General features: G+C 38.7%; 1 protein-coding gene across 1 annotated transcript in view; it reads right to left on the bottom strand.

Annotated features, from left to right (window-relative positions):
* EFHC2 (EF-hand domain containing 2) overlaps positions 1-21,538 on the bottom strand; it is a 213,339-nt gene that overhangs the window by 94,533 nt on the left and 97,268 nt on the right. Inside the window, exons 5-8 of the mRNA XM_045288314.1 lie at positions 18,528-18,776; positions 15,238-15,351; positions 14,733-14,871; positions 7,609-7,774 (exon numbers count right to left, since the gene is read on the bottom strand). Of these exons, the coding sequence (XP_045144249.1) occupies positions 7,609-7,774; positions 14,733-14,871; positions 15,238-15,351; positions 18,528-18,776 (668 nt within the window). The remainder of the gene's footprint in view (positions 1-7,608; positions 7,775-14,732; positions 14,872-15,237; positions 15,352-18,527; positions 18,777-21,538) is intronic.

Raw genomic sequence — 21,538 nt, 5'->3', positions numbered from 1 at the left:
GTCCTAAGTAATATTAAGGAAATTTACTCAAACAAAGTGTCATAAAACACCCCACTCATACCAGCTAAGGGTGCCTTCTCTAATCACACTGCTAGTCAATAGTCACAACACTCATGCCAGAAAAAAAGCCCAAGCAGTTCGTTATTGTGCCTGGAGCACCTCAGAGGGGGTGCTGGTGGGATGCCTGAAGTCATGCTCCACTTTTACCAATTTTTTTCCTTCGGGACCACATTCTCTCCTCTCTGAGTTCCCTTGAATTCCCCCATCTCCCCTGAAAGGCAAAATGAAGTGTCGAAGGGATCAGGTATCAGGCATCAAAGAACAAAAAATCATATTATTGTTAATGAGGGGGAGCGCAAATTGGGTACCCAAAGCCCATCTGTAGGCAACCCCTTACAGAAGGGTTGTGGGGAGGAGACGAGCCAGTCAGGGTGCAGTGTAGCAATGATGAAACATACAACTTTCCTCTAGTTCTTAAATGTTTCCTCCCGCCGCCCTCCGTCTAACTATCATGATCCCAATTCTACCTTACAAAAATCCGGCTAGACCGGAGGATGTACACTGGTACAGAGAGGAACTGGAAACAGGGAATCCAGGACAGATGATCCCCCTTCAGGACTAGTGGTGAGAGTGGCGATACTGGGAGGGTGGAGGGAAGGTGGGGTACAAAGGAGGAACTGCTTATAAAGATCTACATATAACCTCCTCCCTGGGGGATGGACAACAGGCAAGTGGGTGAAGGGAGACATCAGACAGTGTAAGATATGACAAAATAAAAATAATTTATAAATTATGAAGGGTTCATGAGGGAGGGGGAAGCGGGGAGGGAGGGGAAAAATGAGCTGATACCAAGGGCTTAAGTAGAAAGCAAATATTTTGAGAATGATGAGGGCAACAAATGTGCAAGTGTGCTTGACGTACAATGGATGCATATATGGATTGTGATACGATTTGTATGAGCCCCCAGTAAAATGATTTTGTTTTTAAATGAACTTTCCCCTTTCAAACACTCTAAAAAATGAGAGACCTGCCTCATTTTATAGCACATCTAACCAGGACTGTCAGAAACCAAGTTCTGTTTTCCAAAGGCAAGGATAGTGTCTTATTAACTGATGCCTAATATAGCATATTATATATTATAAGCACTCAATAAATATTTAAGGGAAGGTGTTATTATGAAAGCTGGGTAGATTAGAATAGTCTGGTAGACTGAAGATGAAGATGGGATCAAATTCTAAAACCAAAGTTCCCCAAATTGACTGGTCACTAAGAAAATAATTAATGATCTGTCAGCAGACACACGTCTGCTGCTAGGAGCCAGTGAAAGGTGGACTTAGTAACAAATCCTTAGAGAGATCTTCAATAATAAAAATTATCACACTAAGGTGGTGCACACAGCATAATAAATCATATCCATCACCTCCCTGGCACAACTATGAGAAGTCTTCATTTGCAGACTCTCCAATGCTGAAATTCAGGCAAATATTTGCTGAAAAGTGATGAGGAACACGCACACACAAACAAGAATTTCTGATGTGCGAAGGCAAAAAGCACTTTGCTCTGTCACTTTCTTCATTGTGCAATGAAACAGGATTTAAGAAAGCAGACTCTAAGAACAGCAATTTGGAAAGATAGTCACAGGCAATCAGCTGCCATTGAGTGGACTCTAAATCATGGTGACTCCATGTGCGTCAGAGTAGAACTGTGCTCCAGAAGGTTTCCAATGACTTCTCCATAAGTAAGAGTCAGGTAACTCTTGGTGGATTTGAACTTCCCAACTTTGGTTAGCAGCCCAGGGCATTAACCATTTACACCACCCAAGACCTCCGGCCCAGAGAAGCACAGGGAGAAAAGGCCTGATCTCCATAGATAGCTCTGTTGTCTTAGTTCTGAGTTACCCAAGCTTCAGACGGACTTCATGGACTGTTGGGAGCATCTCCACATAGTCTGCCTTATTCACTGATTCAGAATTAGGTTTGTAAATAGCAAACAGATTTAGAAGTCTCCTCTCATGAAAGATGGACAAATTTTACAGGTGCCTGAAATATCACCCAAACAACTGAACCGAGATCTAACCTCAGGCCAAATGACTATTACAAATTAAACTTCTTAGAACGTACATAAATTTATTTAGTCTATATGTTAAGTAAAACTTTTTACATTTTTATGGAGCATATTTTAACTTAATTTTGGTGTTTTTGAGATCTTGCCAACTAGGATTATAATCTACCCAAACAAAATCTTTAGGCTAGCAGCTCAAAAATGTTAGTATGTATAAAAGTCACCTGTGGAGCTTGTTAAATAAACAGAACCTAGAGTCCCACCCCAGAGATGCAGATTCAGTGGTTAGCTTGTATCTCCTACATTTTTAATAAGTACCCGTAGGAGAATTTGATGAGGTCATTCCCAGAGCACACTTTGAGAAACACTGCAAGTATCTTGAGCTATTTCCTTGACTAATAAACTAATTATCAAACTTCTCTAAACATTTTAATGATACTCCCAACATTCACGAATTGTGAACAGTTTTCCTGATTCCTGCTGTATCTATACTGTTCGATCTCCTTTTCAAGGCCATTAAGAGGAGGCACCACACATACATACAGCTGTTTTTCATGATCCCCTGTAACATACTCTTACTCAAGCTATGCCAGCCACTTCATTTACTGCCCCAAACTCTGTTCCTTCTGCCCCCAGGTCTTCACAAGGTGTCTCTTTACCTCCAGGGCATACTTTCACCTTGCCCTTTGTCTGCTCAGAGTCTTGTCCCATCCATCGGATGCCCTTGGGTAGAACTCTCTTTGAATGAGACTTCTCTACCATTTGACTCGCCTCTCCTGCATCCACTTATAACCTGTAACACCTGACTTAGCTCTGTATAGACTTGTACTCTTGGCTAGCCTATTTTGCTTGTTTGGGTTTAACAATGTGTTTATTCCTACTCTCTCCCCTCCCCCCAATTTTATATTTTCATGATGGGGAGTTATGTCTTAATTTTTATACAGAAAGCCCAGAATTATCTATATTCAGTATCTATAATTATGCTCCTTTAATTCTTTCTGAAATCCACTTCCAATAAGTTTGCACTGCCTAAATGGCTCTTATCATGGTCAAAACGAAGCTCCACAATGCAAATTCCAATGGTTAATTCTTTGTCTGCCTCTAAGGTGACCCACCAGCAGCAATTTGCACAATCACTCCTTATTCCATGATACTCTTGTTTCACTTGGCTTCCTGGACCTTGTAGTCTATTGGTTTTGCCCCTACTTCCCTGGTTGCTTCTTTCCTTTCATCTCCAACTACCTATTCACTATCTACAGATATACAGAGATACCTTTTAGAATTCTCAAATTTATTTCAGAAATTCGACTTCTAATCTTATCTCCAAACCTATTCTACCTTCAGGGCTCCCCATCCTCGTGGATGGTAACTCTTAACTTTCTAGTTGCTCTGGGCAACATCCTTGACTCCTCTCTTCATTCACACCGCATTTATCCAATATGTTCAAAAATCTGAGTGGCTCTACCTTCAAACTATTTCCAGAATCTATTACTTCCAATCACTCCCACTGCACTTACCCAGATTCAAGCCCCCATCATTTTCTCCTAGACTACTTTACAGAAGTAATTTCTTAAGTGCACTGTACTTCCACTGTGATAATTACACAATTTTCTGTGATCTTTCTGCTTTCGGCATCATTGTATGTGCTATATCAGACGTATGGGCTAATGTTGAACTTATGGACTTAATCTGGACTGGGTTGAGACGTTTTCTTAATTTATAATTACTCTAAAGCTCTGTCTTACACACGAGTGTCTCTGGATCTCACTAGTCTACCTAGACTAACACATCCACTATTGCTTTTCCATAGCCTAATGGTAACATTGTATCTGGAGTGCTCCTTTTAAAATGTTAATCATATGCCTCTGCTCAAATCTCCAAATTGCCTCCCTTATCATTCAAGGTCAAAATCCTTAAAATAGTCTATAAGGCTCTATGTGATCTGCAGCCTAATTATCTCATCTCTGTCTAGTCTACCCCTTTACTCGTCTACTTTATTCATATTAGCTGCACTGATGTTCCTCACACACCCTGTTCACAGTCTTGGCACTGACTGTTCCTTCAGCCTGGAAAACACGTCTCTTTCCCAGTAATGTCTTCCCCAAACATACTATTTGACATTACAACCTATAGTCTTCCTTCCCACTTCAGTCTCCACCATTTATTTTTTTATAAAAACTTAATATCTTCTTTTTTCCATAGCATTAAACACCTTCTATACACTATATACTTAAGTCCTGGGTGGCACTGTCAAGTAAGCGCTGGACTGCTAACTGCAAGGTTGGCGGTTCAGACGCACCATCTGCTCCATGAGAGAAAGATGAAACTATCTACTCCAATCAAGATTTACAGCCTTGAAAACCCTATATGGTGTTGCTATGAGGCAGAATCAAGTCAATGGCAGTGGGTGTGTTTTGTCTTGTTTTGTTTAGTTAGGTACTGTATGACTTACTTAGCCACTATCCTTATTATTTATTGTGTGTCTTCCTCAACAAGAATATAAGTTGTACAAGGATCGGGCTTTGTGCTCATTTTGTTCCCTCATGCATTCCAATCACCTGACTGTGATTAAGTGGGCACTCAGTAAATGCTTCATTTTGCTGTGCGTAGGGTGGCTATAAGTTGGAACTGGCTCAAGGGCACCTAACAACAAGGTAGTTAGCATACAGTCTGCTATTTAATCCTTATTCTTATAGATGTAGGATCAGCAGAGTATTTGGGGTACCTACAAGAAGAAGTAATCCATTAAACATGCACAGTGAGAAAGAGATTATTCTTGTTCTCCTTAAATCAAATTAGACAACTTCCCCAGCAGGTCACCACCATGATACAGACTATAGGAAGTCTTCACTTATATAAAAAAGCTCATATACTTTCATTTGAAACCGTTTCCTTCAAGGATCCAAAGGATAACAGCATTGTCATTATACAATAATTAACAGCTAGTAATTTTTAATAGTCAACGTGTAATCAATATAGATCATGTAATAGTTAGATGTCTCAATTCACCGCTTATTCATTTGCATTAAATAGCTGTCCTTCACATGCTTTATGAGATCATCTTTGTCAGGTTCTCACAGTTTTTAAGCCTTGGGTTATTCTCACTCATGTATAAGTCTCTAGCTGAATGTGCCTGTTACTATGGAAACAAGTCACTGTGTAGGAGGAGTTTGAAGGAAGTATATTCCTGGCACAGAACGAATGAGTGGACATGAAGTAACAAAATTAGAGGCAGCCATGCCTACAGCACCAGTCTGCAGCCATGACAGTATAAGAACACAAAATGCTTTCTATAATCAGTGTTCTGTGGGCAACTTTGCACAATGCAGACAAAGAGAGCCTAAGTCAACTACACACAAAGAACAGTTTTCGCCTGGGTTCTAGAAGCAATTCTCTGGATAAGAGTTCATATTATTCTCTTGTAAGACAAGTTCTTGCTCATTTTACAACTGGGAGATTCTTCCTGCTTCTCCACTGGGTAGATTTCCTTAACTGCAGTTCGTGAAAAATATCCATCAAATATTCTAACCTGGAGCCTGCCTATAAACACTATTATCTATGAGGAAAAATGGAGTAATGGAATACATTCGTCTCCTGAAGGGCTTGTTAAAGCACTGGTCCCACCCTTGAGTCTTTGACTCAGATGGTCTGGCATAGAGAAGACCTGGTGGCACCGTTGTGAAGTGCTGCCAACCCACAGGTTGGTGGTTCAAACCCACCAACCACTCTATGAAACAAAGACACTACTGTAAAGATGCCCACTGCCATTCAGTCCATGCTGATTCATAGTGGCTTTATCCAGGGTTTCTAAGATTAAATTTTCATGGGAGAGACAGTTTCATCTTTCTTCTGTAGAGAGACTGGTTGGTTTGAACCCATGACCTTGTCCTTAGCAGGCCAATGCCTAACTCACAGCACCACCAGGTATATTGAAGCTCTCAGTCTTGGAAATCATAGGGGTAGATGTACTCTGCCCTATAAAGTTAAGATGAGTAGGAACTGACCCAACAGCAGTGGGGTTGAGGGTGAGGGACAAAAGTTAGCATTTCTAACAAGTCTCCTGGTAATGTTGATGTTTCTGGCTTAGGGATCATACTTCTAGTAGCGCTAATTCTAAAACTGAAAATAAAACTTTAAAATCCTTAACAATAAAGGATTACATGTCGTAAGACAAAGGCCATCATGTCGTAGCAAAGTCTTTTAGACATTCTGTAAAACCCTTAAAAACAATATATGTTCCTACTTTCCCAGACATATAAGAATTATTATTCTACTTCAAAATGAGAAGCCCTGGTGGCTGAGTGGTTACCTGTTGAGCTGATAACCCCAAGGTCAGAAGTTTGAAATCACCAGCTGCTCCACAAGAGAAAGATGAGGCTCTCTACTCCTATAAAGGCTTAGTCTCAGAAACCCACAGGGGAAGTTTTACCCTGTTCTAAAGGATCACCATGAGTCAAAACGACTCAACGGCAGTGCGAGAGAGAGCTTCTTCAAAATGTCCAGCCTTAGAATCTGACTCCACTAAATATTATCACGTTCAGGATGCAACCTTTTTATGTTTCCTTACTATGTTTCCCCTTTAGAATTTTTCTCCCTCGGTGCTCCTGGCCCACTGTTTCCCTCATACAGGACTTCAGGTATCAGCCCACATCCTGTTCAAACATCTGCAATACTACACTGCACTGCCACTTCTCTCTCCACCGCCTATCCCCTCAGCAAAAGCCAAAAGCAGCCATAAAGCCCATATGGGAGCTACATGATTCAAAAACAGATTTTCCCTCAAAGATACAAGAAATATTTGGGGGAATTCATATTCTGAAAGCATTTCCAGTCATGCAAGCAAACTATGGTTACTGGACTCAATGAAGTCTCTCAAGACTACACCACTAAGCGTCAAATAATTGAAGAAAATAGTTCAGAATCACTGAAGCCTGTATACTAGGAGTTGGCGAACTGTGGCCTGTGGATCTCCTCCCGCCCAACACTCTTTTTTGTGCACCCCATGCATTAAAGGAAACGTGTTCATATTTTAACGACTGAAAAAAAAAACCCAAAGAAGGATATTTTGTGATATGTAAAAATTACATAAAATTCAAATGTAAGTGTTTCTAAATAGTGTGTTACTGAATCATCGTCACCCATTTGCTTTCATACTATCTCTGGGTGCTTTCTCAGAGATTTGAGTAGTTGTGACAGAAACCGCATTGCTTGCAAAGACTAAAATACACATATTTACTCTCTGGTCCTTGAAGAAAGAGTTGTAAGCCCTGCATTATACCATATCCTAGAGACCATCTTGAGGGACACAAAAAGAGAAAGGTCATCAAGACCAGGTATATGATATGGCTTTAAGGGTCTGCAGATGCTATTTATTTAAACAAGCAGTCTGTAAACACCTGTTGATACTTGCAAGTTGATCACCTTTGCTATAAAGCTTTGACAAGAAACTAGGTGAGTTGAATGGTATCTGCTTTGTCATGAGGACTGCATTATAAACTCAAAACCATTTGGAAGAGCTTAGACTAAAATGATGGTTGCCTCAAGCACCTGTCTTTTTCCACAAATTTCTTGAAGTTCTTCCGATGAGGTGTGGCCATGAGCCCGATGCAAGAGCGGAGAGAATCCTCTTCAGATCCAAAGCCATTATAAGGTGGAAATTTCCTTTCTATTTTTGGAGGAGGTGGAGGCCTGCATGGAACTGGGGTAAAGTCCTCTGTAACAAAACAAAGGCAAACATCAATATTTTTTTCTGGCCCTGATTATGGTTGTTTTGAAAGGTCTGTTATGTTTTCAAGAAGAACATGCAGATTTTTGTAGACTATTTTAAACTTTCAAATAAAACAGCAAAATCCTGTGAGAGTAGGTTCAGTAACGTTTACAAAAAACACAGAATTCACTCAATAATCACCACTGATTCACAACAACAATTAAGTAAACATTTATCTTTTGACATCACATCCCCATTTTGGAATATTTTTTATTACTATTATTATTCCCTGATTTTTCCAATGATATGAAAATTCAAACTTGAAATTTTATGCCACCCATTCCACACTTTAACCTGTAATTTAGTCCTCTCCTATCTTTTGTCAACATTCACTAATAAAATTCCTTTCCAAAACAGACTCCTATTTCCCCTTTACCCATGAACTTAACCTTCCTCCCCTGTGAACACTACCCCCACCCTTTTTTTTCCAACTCAACTCTAGGATGGGTCACTTCACTATCTAGTTGAGGGGGGGGGGAGATCTTCTTTCTTCTCATCAACCACTGTTCCAGGTTATTCAAAGAAAAAGACTGCAATTTTACTAAAGCAGATGAGGGAAATAAATCTTATAAAATAGCCAACTCCCTACTCCCTCAAAAGGAGATTAGGCTAAGCAGTGCTAAATGGTAAATATTGTTGATCATACTCATTTGCTGATCATTTATTGATTCATTATCCTTTATTCACAGGAAAGAGGAATGAAGGGAGCCCTGGTGCCATATGTGTAAATGGCCAGGAGCTTTTACAAGGAGCTGTGGTGGTGTAGTATTTACACACTGGGCTGCTAACCCCAAGGTCTGCAGAGTGACCGTCCCAGAACCCACAGGGGCAGTTCTACCCTGCCCTACGGGGCCGCTGTGAGTCAGCATCCACTCAGTGGCAGTGAAAAGGAAGGAACTTAAGGGCTCAAACATGACAACAGTTGTGAGGATGGTGCAGGACTGGGCAGCGTTTCATTCTGTTTTACATAAGGTCTCTTTGAGTGAGAACCAATCGCAGGGCACTTAACAACAACAGGAGCTCTTAGAAGCTCCTTTGCACAGCTGTACATCTCCAAGATATGAGTGCTCATGTTGACCTGACCCTACCCAAGTCACAACAAATGGCAAATCTTGAATCTTACCTAAACTAAAACAAATCAAACCCAATACAGAATCCACTGCTGAAGTATACTGTAGGTATTGCCAATAATGAAAAAGAGAAATTCTACATAAGCAAATATTTCCTTTTCTGTTGTCATCATACTAGGAGAAAAAAAATGTGCACCAATTTTTCACTGAAAACAACCCAGGCTCTTTAAAAATAGAGGGATTTTTTGCTGAATGATCAAAAATTTAAGGGTTTGAAAGCCATTTATAACTCTGACTTATAAACATGTTCAGCTTTCACATTTCCTTAGACATCCTAGTAGCGTCTGTGTGAAATCTCCTGAAGTATAATTCCCAAAAGAATGGTGGTTCCATCTTAACAGAAACCTCTCACAAGAAACATGTTCACAAAGAGAGTGTCATTAAGTTTTCTCACTGGCTCGGGAAATGGGACAGCCAATCATCAGGTACAGAAGCAACTCTGGGGATGATTTTCATGGAGATTAAAAAGAAAGCTCAGTAATGAAGAGGAAGCCAACTTTTAGAATTAGCAGAATTGCAGTAAACTCCTATCATTGCTGTTACATATCAAACACAGTCCAGATTGATATTTTGATTTAAGGAAGAGAATCATAGGGCAGGCAGGGTGAATTCTCTAAGAGTATTAGACGATTGAGACAAGATCAATTTTTTATAAGCATAGACATACATTTGCATGCAATCTGAGCAGTTCAACCAAAAGAATATCTCTATTGAACTGCAAAGTAATTAAGAATGCATTCTGCACCTCCAAAAAGTACAGGTTTTATAGCACATTTGTTTTCGCAAGGACTTAATTTTTGCAACAGTATTTAAATAACAAAAGAAGCAATGGAGAGCTTTCTTTCCTCTGCACCTACAGTGCCATCTAGTGTATAAACGCTGAAAACTGTTCCATGCCATCACAGCTGACATACACAATACCATATAAATCTTTGTGGATACCCTGGTTCAGGATCCAAATTTAAATTTCATTTCACTGGGTAATACACATGCATTCACAAAGCTTTCAGCACAGACCTGAATGACAGCTTCCTATCTTTGGTCACCCACCATTCCAGCATTTCAGATGTTGCAAAACATTTGTTTCAGAAATGGGGGGGGGGAAATGTACTTTTATATTTTCCCAAATGTCTTTTTAAACGGGTGCTCTGGTAGTTCCGGAAAGGCATCTGCCTTTCATAGGATTTGATACCCCAAATTCCATATGATTTGTAAGATCTTATGTATTGAATGTTTATCAACAATGAACTTGATTTTAGGTTCCAAGTTTGTAGAGAAATATTTTTAAAGGAACCATGATACTGCTTCATGGTGATCTGCTCTTTGCCATCTCAGCTGGAAGCACAACGAGGAAAAGTAGGAAATTCGCTACCTCATGGTTGATCTCTTACATTCTAGTAAACCAGAGACAGACCAGGAATTTGGGGGTGCTCTTTCAGATCCAGAGTGCCAGATTAGTAAAACAAAATTAGGCACAGAACCTTGCAGTGGGGTCCTTACCAAAGGGAGAGCGCTCGAGCCTAAGCTTCGTTCACCTCAATGAAAATTTGCTTCTGCTTATACCCAGGCCAGAGGTAAAATTATTTTTGGTAGAACCTATCTATCACTTTGGGATCAAATCATTAGTCAAAGCATATAAAGTTACAGCTAGAAAATCATCTACACCTCAACCCTACTTATTTCACAGGTGAGGAGAAAGGGAGGTAATATTGTTAGGTCCATCAAGGCCGTGAGTTTTGACGAGAAGCAAATTCGATCCCTTTTGCTGCAAATTCATGTGAACAATCTGCATTCATCTTGGATTACCTCTAACAGTAAGAAGTCATAGATGTCTCAAAATGACTGCCCCAAATCAAAGGTGCTTTGAGATATTTGCTCAATCATAATCTCTGAATAGCTCTGTGTGTTCAAAAGCCAGGGAAATGTGTGGTTTTCTTACAAGTTTGGTTGTCCTAGCCTTATAGATAAGAAAGGCCTCTTAAAGACAAAGAAACAATAGCCCAAGACAGGAATTCCTGCCAAAGAACAGTCTGCATTCAGATCCCCCTTCAAAAACAAACACCTGCTGGAGGCCCTGGAGCCTTTTCAAACCTTCATTGCACAGAAAAGACTATGCATTGCCCATCCTTGTTCAGCCACATAAAACAGTGAAAGTGACATGCTATAGCCCATGGAGGAGCCGGGGCCAGCAGGTTGACAAAGATGCCCAGTGGGCAAGCCACACTGAGGAAGTCTAAGGAAACCCTTTCACTTTAGAATCCTTAAATGCACAAAAGAGTCTCTCATTTTTTGGAAGCCAGGTCAGGTTTTACACAGGGGTTCAAATCACTCTCAGCATTCTATCAAATTCTACTTGTATGACATAGAAGGGCGATCTGTGCAGTGTCTGGAGAAGGCGCACACTCCTGTTCTTAAGAGACTAGTAATGTATCATATCTCTCCAGCACTACATTCATTTTCCAAAATGCAAAATTTACAGTCTTCATATCAAACTGACACACAAACATCAACTTAATGTTGGGCTTTATGGTAAAAGGATAGAATCATATAATGTTTGTGGAAGCGTCACTATACAATTAACATAAAGGTAATCTTTCCATATGACACAAAATATTTTTTTTTCAGTGACCCACAATTTTATATATGATGGGTCTTCAAATCGTTCATGGAAAAATCCCACTCTCTTTTAGTTTAGTTTTTCCATGAACTATTTGAAGCCTCACTATATTTTTCTCAAGTTTTCAAGTCTACACTGAAGACATCGACTATATATAGCTATCAACATTCATTAAGACCAAATTCTCCTCCTTAACCCTTAGGGCATCAGCGTATCAGACTGTTTCACAGCCAGCAGCTTCTCTATAGTCTTTCACCTGCACATTCCTGATGACCTCTTGTCCACAGTTTCCAAGTACACCGGCACTGCCAACTAACGGACACCAATTTAGAAAATTAATTAAAATAAGAAGAAGCCACCAAGTTGACTCCTATAAGGCCCATACATTTTAAGTAATCTGGTATGCAAATACAGTGGAAGAAATTCTCTTGATGAATGTAAGAATGAAATTGAAAGTCTTTTTCTTTTGAAAGCTCTTTTGGTGCCTTCTCCTATAATATAAAGATTACCAGGAGGCCAGAAATACTACACAATAGGGACTCCGAGACCCATTAGGTGGGCCATATCTCATGCTGGAAACAAAGCCCCTAGTCTTTAAAGCTGGGCTTTCTTCTAGCTTTTATCTCATCTCGGGAAATTGTGCTTATATGAAACTCCAAGTTTCAGAGAGAAGTTATACAACTATGCACCCCCAACCTCATCCAGCTCAAAGTCTCAATCAGACACAGTTTAGGAAAAAGACCAAGATACTTCCTAAATACAGAGGCAAAAAAATCCTCTACAAAATATTAGCAAACGGAATTCAACAATACAGGAGTATAAAAAGAAGACTAGATCACAATCAAGCAGGGACTATCCCAGAAATGCAAGGCTGCTTCAGTATTCAAAAACTGGGCATTGTAACAATTAGTCCAGTAGAATAGTGTCATGCGACTATCCCTCTCCATAATCCTGAGACCAAAAGTACTAGATAGTACTTGGTTACCACTACCAGTTGCTCTGAAAGGGATCATAGTAGAAGGTCCCAGGCTAAAGTGGAAAAAATTGTGGAAGAAATCTCAAAATCATAAAAAAGACTAAGCTTACTGGTTGGATAGAGACTGGTTACGCTCCTGAGGACACGACACGGTGCTTAGTGCACCTTTAGGTGTGAAAATAAACTCAGCTCAGTGGCATATATTGCATATTTTTTACCATAATAAAATCAGGTAGTATAATTCAGCATATAAAGAACATAATGAAGAAAAAATGGTATGATGCAATCATATTGATACAAAAAGGGCATTTGGTAAAATCCAACATTGACCCATTACAAGAACTAGAAATAAAAGGGAACTTCCTCAAATTGAAAAAAATATTGTCTATTTAAAAATCTACAGCTAACATACTTAATGGTGAAATATTGAATGCTTTGCTCCTAAGGTCAGAAAGAAGACGGGCATGTCTGTTCTCACCACTCCTATTCAGTGGCATATGGGTTAGCCAGTGAAACAGGCACATGAAAGGAATGAAAGGTATCTGGATTAATAGGAAAAATGAAGTCCTTATTTATAAATGATAAGATAATATACTAACATTTTTTAAGTTGAGCTAAGTCCATTGTGACTGGTTTTTAAAAGTTATTTTAGTACAATTTATAAATTTACATACAGTAAAAATGACTTTTTTTGTATGCATGATCCATGATTTTTAACATATCTATTGATTTGGCCCTAATTGCAATCAACATTAAAAACTAGTTCTACCACCTGAAAACATTCTCATGGTATGACTTACCTTCTCGAGTCTTACTTTTCTAGAAGGTCAGATAAAGGCAACCTTTCAGACTTACTTCTGATAACATAGCAACTTGCCTTTGAGATCCATCCAAGTTGTTGTACATATTAATTGTGTGTTCCTTGTCCGTGCTGAGTACTATTCCATTCTCCAGATATACCACAGGTCTCTTTTTGTGTTCATTTACCCAGTGAAGGACATTTTGTCTGTTTCTACTTTTTGCCAATTATAACTAGAACTACTATAAACATTTTCTATAGGTTTTTGTTTCCACATGCTACAGGGTAAACCCTTGGGAAATATACACCTATATGTTTGAGAAAAAAAATTGCTACAATTCTCACAATCATTGCTGTATTTGAGGCTACTGTTGCAGCCACAAAGTCCATTCACCTCATTGAAGGTCTTCCTCTTTCTTACTGACCTTCTACTTTATAAAGCATCATGCCCTTTGCTAGAGATTGGTCCTTTTTCATAGTATGTTCAAAGGACATGAGATCAAGTTTCACCATCCTAGCTTCTAAGGAGCACTTCTTTAAACACAGATTCATCCCCTCTTTTGCAATTCATGATACAGTCAACATTTTTCACCAAAATCATTACTCAAAGGCAAAAATTATTCTCCAGTCTTGTTATTCATTGTCCAGGTTTCACATGCATACGAGGCAACTAACACTACCATAGGTTCACCTTAGTATTCAAAGTGACATCTTTGGTGTTTAACAATTTGTTTTCCACTATTTAGTGAATAATTTATTAAAGTCTTTTGCAGCAGTCTTGCCCAAAGCAATATATCTTCTCATTTCTTAACTATAGCAGGTCTTTAATAAATCAATGCTATTGGTTTTCATTCTGAGCTGAGCTATCCTGACCTGAATAGAATTGATATCTAAGAGGAGAGAAGTTGGATACCTGATTGAACAGAGCCAACTGGCCCACAGATTTCCTGTAGATCTCAAGTAAGTATTATCTACTATGATAAGCCCAAGTTAAATGAAGAGATTACCATTTACATTTCCATCTCAATTGCTCAACCACATTATTAACCCCATATGGTGAGAGGCAGAAGGTTGTAAGAGTAAATACAAGTCTCTGGCATTAGGCAAACTTAAAGTTTAGCTTGCCCTTTTCTAGCTACAGGACCTTGGACAAGTTAACCCTTTCTAGACCTCAGTGTCCTCAGAGTTAAAATGGAAATAGAAGCCTACCCTTGTGCAATTGTTAAGAATGAATGAGACAAAAAAAATTCCTAGGAGATAGCAAATGTTCAATAATAATAATAGCTTGTGAGCTTAGTATTATACACTAAAACCAAAATATTAGAGGACAAAGAATCTAAGTTTTAAAATGTCATTTTCTAGTTTACATCGGTAGCACTTACCAGTTCCATACTTAGTCTTATAATAATACTTCGTATATTCATCACAATCACAAAGGAGCACTTTTCTTCCCCATACATTGATGATGTTTCCTATGGCGAGGTCACTATCTTTGTAAAAATTCTGGTCTAATTTACCTAGCTAATAAAAACAAAGGAACACAGCATTGGTACCACAGACCCTGCAAGAAAGAAAGGCACCCCTCCCCAAAGGAAAAATAAAAAAGAAAGCATCTGTTATATCGTGTGGATCTAAATCTTTGAAATTAAATGAAAAGACAGGCAGTCATTGTTCTCTTAAACCATTTTTGCATTGTAGTATTTGTGAACAGCAATGCAATGAAAATACAGATATACATATTTGAGCATATTATTTAATAACTAGTCCGGTGCATTTTCCATAGATTTAATTCACAATACGTCTCAAAAGAAAAGAGTATGTACTTCACCCCACAGTTCAGATTCCAAGGAAGTCCCAATGGAATAAAATGGGAGGTAGGTTCTTCACCTTGTGTTTATCCAATATGTAACCTTCCACTCGAGTCGATGGTAAGCCCCCATACAAATTGAGAACCACCTGATTTGTTAACTGGCCTGGTTGGTAGATTCCAGGTGGGCCGCACTAGAAGACAAAATCAAAGCAACATGCGATATAGCTGGCCTCTCGCCACAAAAATGAAGTTATTAAAGAGTTCAAGAAGATAATCTGCCTTACATGGATTTTCTCTGTCGGGCCTATACGTCCATACCCCCTATTGGACAAGGTACACTCTACCTACCTACCATTCCAGGCTCAGAGTAAAACCCTAGCTTCCCCTTGGCCCTTCCCATCTGATTGATTGGTATGTTGCCAACCTAAATCTCAATAGCACTTTGCACAGGGCTAAACCACTTTTGGTGATTCTCTGTTTACTTCATCGGCAGTCACCTTTCCTCTTCACTAACCCACAAAACACCTTGAGGAATGAATGCCTCCTGTCTTTGCCTTTTCTTCATTCTGCTTAGCCTGGCCCTGAGTTCAGCAAATACTTGATGGTCAAGAAAGGCAACAGGGTAAGGAGCAAAGAACAGTGGACCAGGGTCGATCTCTCACAGATACGGTGGCCCGGACAAACTCCAGCAGGCCTTGGAGGTGGATCCAAGCAGTTATGTGAGCTACAGGAACTATCTTAATCAGCTTCTGTCAATTGGCGGTGATCACTTTATCTCATCCAGATGAATGAGCTGAACCAGTCCTAGTATGTGTGGCACAAAATGTCAAGTTTAAAAGCCTAAATTATAGGGGAGCTGGTGTAAGCCAGTCACAGAAGGTAGAACGAAAGATTGGGATGCAAGCTCTCTCCCTTCCCCACTAATATCTACAAGGTTTGGGGCCAAGTATTTATCTTTCCAGATTCATTTGTTTAACTGCAACAATAGTACTTATTCATTCCTTTCTCAAAGGATGCTGTGAGTGTCAAGGCAACACCCACTCCTATTGTATCTCTCCTCCACGAAAATCTAAGCTCCATGAAGCAGGACTTAATGCATTTTCTTTCTCACTGAAACCCAGAGCTGGCACACAGTTGGCACCCAATAAATATTTGTTGAATGAATGAATAAAATGAAGTGATTTATGTGAAGGCACACTGAAAATGTCAGGTGTGTCATTATTATTTTATATTTAGCCTCTTTTTCAAAGCCAATCTTAAAAAAAGGCTTCCTGGGCATCTCCTGGCCGCCTGGTGTGCATTAGCCAGAGCCCCCTCTGGGACAAATGCTGCCTCCCCCTCAACCCCCAAGCAACACAGCAGGACCTCTGATGGTGGGCTCAGGGAATCTGGGAGGGCCTAAGAGAACCAAACGGCCAGCCATTGTTTGCATCAGAAATGAGTGTGACATTATTAGCCTTTTCCGTAGCACTACGAATTTAATTTTAAAAAATCACAAGAACTAAAACATTACACTGAACTGTGAGAGAAATTTTTATATTTTCATGTGTTCTCACAGGTGTTTATAGGTCCTTGTTGAGTGGTTTTTAAACTAGATTACCCCATTCAATTTGGACAATGAGCTCAGGAGGAAAGCACTGTTAACATCATTTTAGAGAGGGGGAACTAGACTCAGATAGGTTCATTGGTTTGCCCAAGTTCACACAGCTATTTAAATGTCAGACTCACAATTCTAACCTAGGTCTGCCTTTGTGTCATGTTTGCTTCATTAAGTTACATTGCTTGCAAATAGCCATGAATATTTGTAGAAATCAATCCATTCTTCCGAAAAAATGGCAAATAAATTTTAAAATCTATGTTTGCTGTTAGACACTGGCTAGTTGTTGATTTGCTGACACACTCAGAGGTCACTCATATGTGTTTGTTTTGGGGGGGGGTTATATGTGTGTGCGAGAGTGTGTGTGTGTGCGCGCGCGCAATTGGTATTCCATATCCATGGGTTCCACATCTATGGATTCAATCAGCCATGAATTTAAAACATAAGGGTGCTTCAAAATGTTTGTGGAAAAATGAAATCAGCTTTTAATATTTTCTGCTTTTTTTTTCGACTGAGGTTTTCCTGTATTTTGTCTAGTCACTGTTGTTTTCTTTGCTTTCTGTTTGTGTTCTGTATGACTTTCTGTATATGAAATCCAGGATAGGTAAATCTATAGAGGCAGCAACTACATTAATAATTACCTAAAATATTCTGAAATTGATTGTGGTGCTGATTGCATAACTCCTCTTAATATGATTGAATGAATAAATTGTATGATATGTGAAACATATGCCAATAAAACTGACAACAATGGTAATGGAATTTTTCCATTAACCTTTTAAGCAGTCTCATATTTGGGGTAGGGGGGTGAAGTGGTCAAAGATTAAGAAGTAAGGTAAAGTACTATGTACATGGTATTAGGAGCCCTAGTGGCACTGTGAGACAAGCACTGGACTGCTAATTTAAAGGGTGGCAATTCAAACCCACCAGCTGACCTTTGGGAGAAAGATTAAGCTGATTGCGTCCATGAAGAATTATAGGCTCAGAAACCCTAAAGTGGTCTACTCTGTCTTACAAGGTCACTCTGAGTTGGAATTGACTCAATGGCAGTGGTTTGGGAGTTTACACTGTATTAGATGTTAAAAGTAATTCAGAGATGATTTAAAGCAGACAACAAGATGTGTACATGACACCATTTTATATGAGACTTGAGCATCTCTGTGTGTGAGAGAGAGTCAGACAGGCACAAACTGACATGAAATCTCCTCAGTAGGCTTCAGAAACCAAAAGCTAGTACCCTAAACCAAGGTCATGAACAATTATCTCCCTAAGGATACACTTTAACCTTCACAAAATGGATTGTAAAGTCAATGAGGCATTAAGTACTTGCTTCTTGCATTTAATTTTTTTCTTTGACTTGCCTTAATCTCATCATGTTTCAATTCCAATTTGTAATACCCTCTGCATTACTTTCATAGATTTATGTTTATAAAAAATTAAACCAGTTGCCATCAAGTTCATTGCAAATCAAGTCAATTCCATTTTGTCCCCATGGGTACAGCACAAAACTGTACCTTAGGGTTTTCAAGGTTGCGAGCTTTGGGAAGCAAATCACCAAGCCCTTCTTCCAAGGTACCTCTGGTGGGTTCAAACTACCAACTTTCTGTTAGTGTTGAAGACGTAGTGTTTATGCCATTCAGATACAAAGTACCTAAACATTTGTACTAACATATAATAATTGTCATTACATATTCATAACATCGCACACAGTGACTTCAGTCTTTCTACCCACCAGCAAAATTGGAAAGTGGCTCTGTGTCCACTTCTCACCTTGGGTAGCTTTGTCCTATGGAGAAATAACGATGAAACATCCCGGCCTGAGTTGCGTGGCAACAATTGCTTTATTTCAATGGTATCATCAGACAAAAAATAATGCAGGATGAGTTCTCTCCGGTCCCCAAACAATGAGGTTGTGTCATCCCACACACAGAAGAAACGCAAAACATGCTTATCGTGCTCAAGGTACTGTCTCAGGGTGTTTGAGTACTCATAGGGACGTAAGGGCTCTACGTGTTCTATCTGCAAATGGAAAAAAAGTAAATCATTCTTGGCCTTGAACCATCATCTGTTGGCTGCAAGCCATCAAATGACTTAAAATTTCTTTTCTATAGACTATTCTATAATTTTTTTTAAGTTTTTCAACTGATTGTGACATACGGGTACATATAACCAATTTTAAGCATAAAATTTCAGAAAAGCACTATTAGAAAGCTTTTAGTATTAAGGATTATTTTAGTATGCTATACATATGCAATGGTATTTAAAAGCTAACTTTTCTCAGTTGATGATTTAAAATTCTCATTTAAGGATAGGCAACCTACTGTGACACAAATTAGAACAGTATCAGCCTCTGGACAGAAGACATCATTCTGGGATGATGGAAAGACTGTGTCTTGATTTTTTCTGTTGTTTACATTTTTAAGGCAGTGATTACCTAATATTTGTACACTTGAATCTATATTAATTATATGTTAACCAAAAGGACATCATGTGTCCTTTCTATGGAAATTCATATCTAAATATCCTTCTTACTCATCCTAGGATCTTCATGAAGGTAAAGAAGAAATACATTCAAGGTTTCATTTTGTTAAAAAAGCTTGAGATACTGAGGATATGAAAGCCCAATGGAAACATGAGTAGAGCAAACGGAGACCTTCCAGATCAGTACAGAACTACTGTCTTGGCTTGGTTCTCTGCCCAAGGAACTGATAGATTGGTAATTGTCATGATACATTTTCCCCCACTCTCTGCATATTCTTAGACCTGTCTTAGAGCAAAACTGTTTCCACCCTATGTGACTGTAGATAATTAAGACATAAGCAAATATTCATTGGAAATGGTGACTCTTTTTGTGCAATTTTACTAGTGCATCCTTGAACTTCTTTATCTCTCCACTGCAGTCTAGGTTGGCTTACTCAAAAATAGGGGAAGACCAGGTCGCCTCAGTCTTATCCAGGTTACTGAAATGAAATCATAGAACCTCCACTGCCATCGATTGAAAAGTGTTTCTTTTGCATTATAAGACTATGAAATGGATTATTGATTACAAACCATTGGAACTCTTCTCAGTTTAAGGTAAATTGCTTAATTTTAACTTTATATTTCTAGGCAGCAAACACTAGATAAGTAAATGCAAGTGTTAATCTAAAAGCCTCCTAGCAAACTCCTAATTTTCCACAGATTTGATATTTGCTTAAGGATTTTCATCCTGAGGGAATACAAAAAATGATTTGACCAATCTGAAAGGAAATTATTAAATACATTCCTTGACTGTTATTGGTACTTATTTTCAATTCTGGGCATAAAACAGACTTTTATTTTAGAAACCAATGAAATGCCACAGTACTCTGTATTTCATGTATGTCTCATCATGCAAAATCACTATCATATCAAACCGACTGTTAATGAGTACAGCTATCTATAGTGGATAGGAATTCATATGGACTTATTTCTTTGATGTTCTCTCTGCTTGGTCTAAGGATTTTGTATTTATTTGGACTTTTTCATCCAAAGCATTAGGAGAAAATATAAATAATCCCAAGCCAAAAATCATCTTACATGCCAAAACACAAACATAATGCCACGGGTATTTTAATTTACATATTCTAGCATCAATATTATTTATTTCTCAGTAGTCTGTGTGTCTACAACATTAAAGAATAATTCTGCTTGGGCTTGAATAGTAGGTAATGGGAAAGAAGTAATAGCTGAATGATCCTACATACAGCCTTTCAAAAGCAATCAGAGGAAAATTTTATTCTAAATTTTCTAAGTACTCTTTCTGCAAGGAAATGGATCACAAAGTTTAAAACCCGTTTAAAAATCAAGCAAAACTAATCTACATGGCTAAAAATGTGAACAGTGAATACTCCTAGATGGGATGAGATTTACTTGGAAAAGGCAAGAGGAAACTTTTGGGGAGGATAAAAATTGTATCTCAATTTGGGTGCATGTTACAAGCATTTTAGATGCCTCCAATTGTACACCTGATGTCTGTGCATTTTACTATATGTCAATAAAAGGAGAAGGGAAACAGATGACAACAATAAAAATCAGCACAAGAATCCAAAAGTGTGGGATCAAGTTCCAGTAAGGAGACTGAATAACTGAGTTCCCACATGACAATATACGATTCCAGTATTTTGATTTTTCTTCCGTAACATAAAATTGGGGTCATTGGATCATCCAAAAGCATATAAAGGACAACAGTATTACTAATGGCCCTCCTCCCTACATTAACTATAGTCAGGGTTTGAAGACAAACATCCCTTTTGATGAATACACTCCTTCGTCTGCCAGATCATCTCTGTGCCCAATGACACCAGAAGAGGACCTGAGAAGAAGGAAAGGGTGGACTGAAGGCTTGGTTCAGTAAATTCGTCATAAGACACAAACATTTTCCAAAATCAGGATGAATGCAACTAAAATTTAAAAAAATACAAGCCAGGCAAGTGTGGACCCAACTCTTTTTTTCTTTTTCTTTTACATTTCTAAAGTGCCTTTATTTCTTTCATATATATTTGGATAGTTCGCCAGCCCTCCTGTGGGAGGAGTGATGCTGAATATACATCCTTGTATTCCAAGGTTATTCCTTTTTTAAAAAAATTATTTTATTGGGGGCTCATACAACTTTTATTGCAATCCATACATACATCCATTGTGTCAAGCTCATTTGTACATTTGTTGCCCTCATCATAGAATACATCTTTTTTTAGCACATTTGTACATTTATTGCCCTCATCATTTTCAAAACATTTGTTTACTACTTGAGCCCTCGGTAT

This window comes from Echinops telfairi, unplaced genomic scaffold, assembly GCF_000313985.2.
Source record: "Echinops telfairi isolate 266 unplaced genomic scaffold, ASM31398v2 ScPeMD7_19;HRSCAF=73, whole genome shotgun sequence".
NCBI lineage: Eukaryota > Metazoa > Chordata > Mammalia > Afrosoricida > Tenrecidae > Echinops > Echinops telfairi.
The sequence above is the reverse complement of the archived record's forward strand: the minus strand, read 5'-3'. Positions and strand labels throughout refer to the sequence as shown.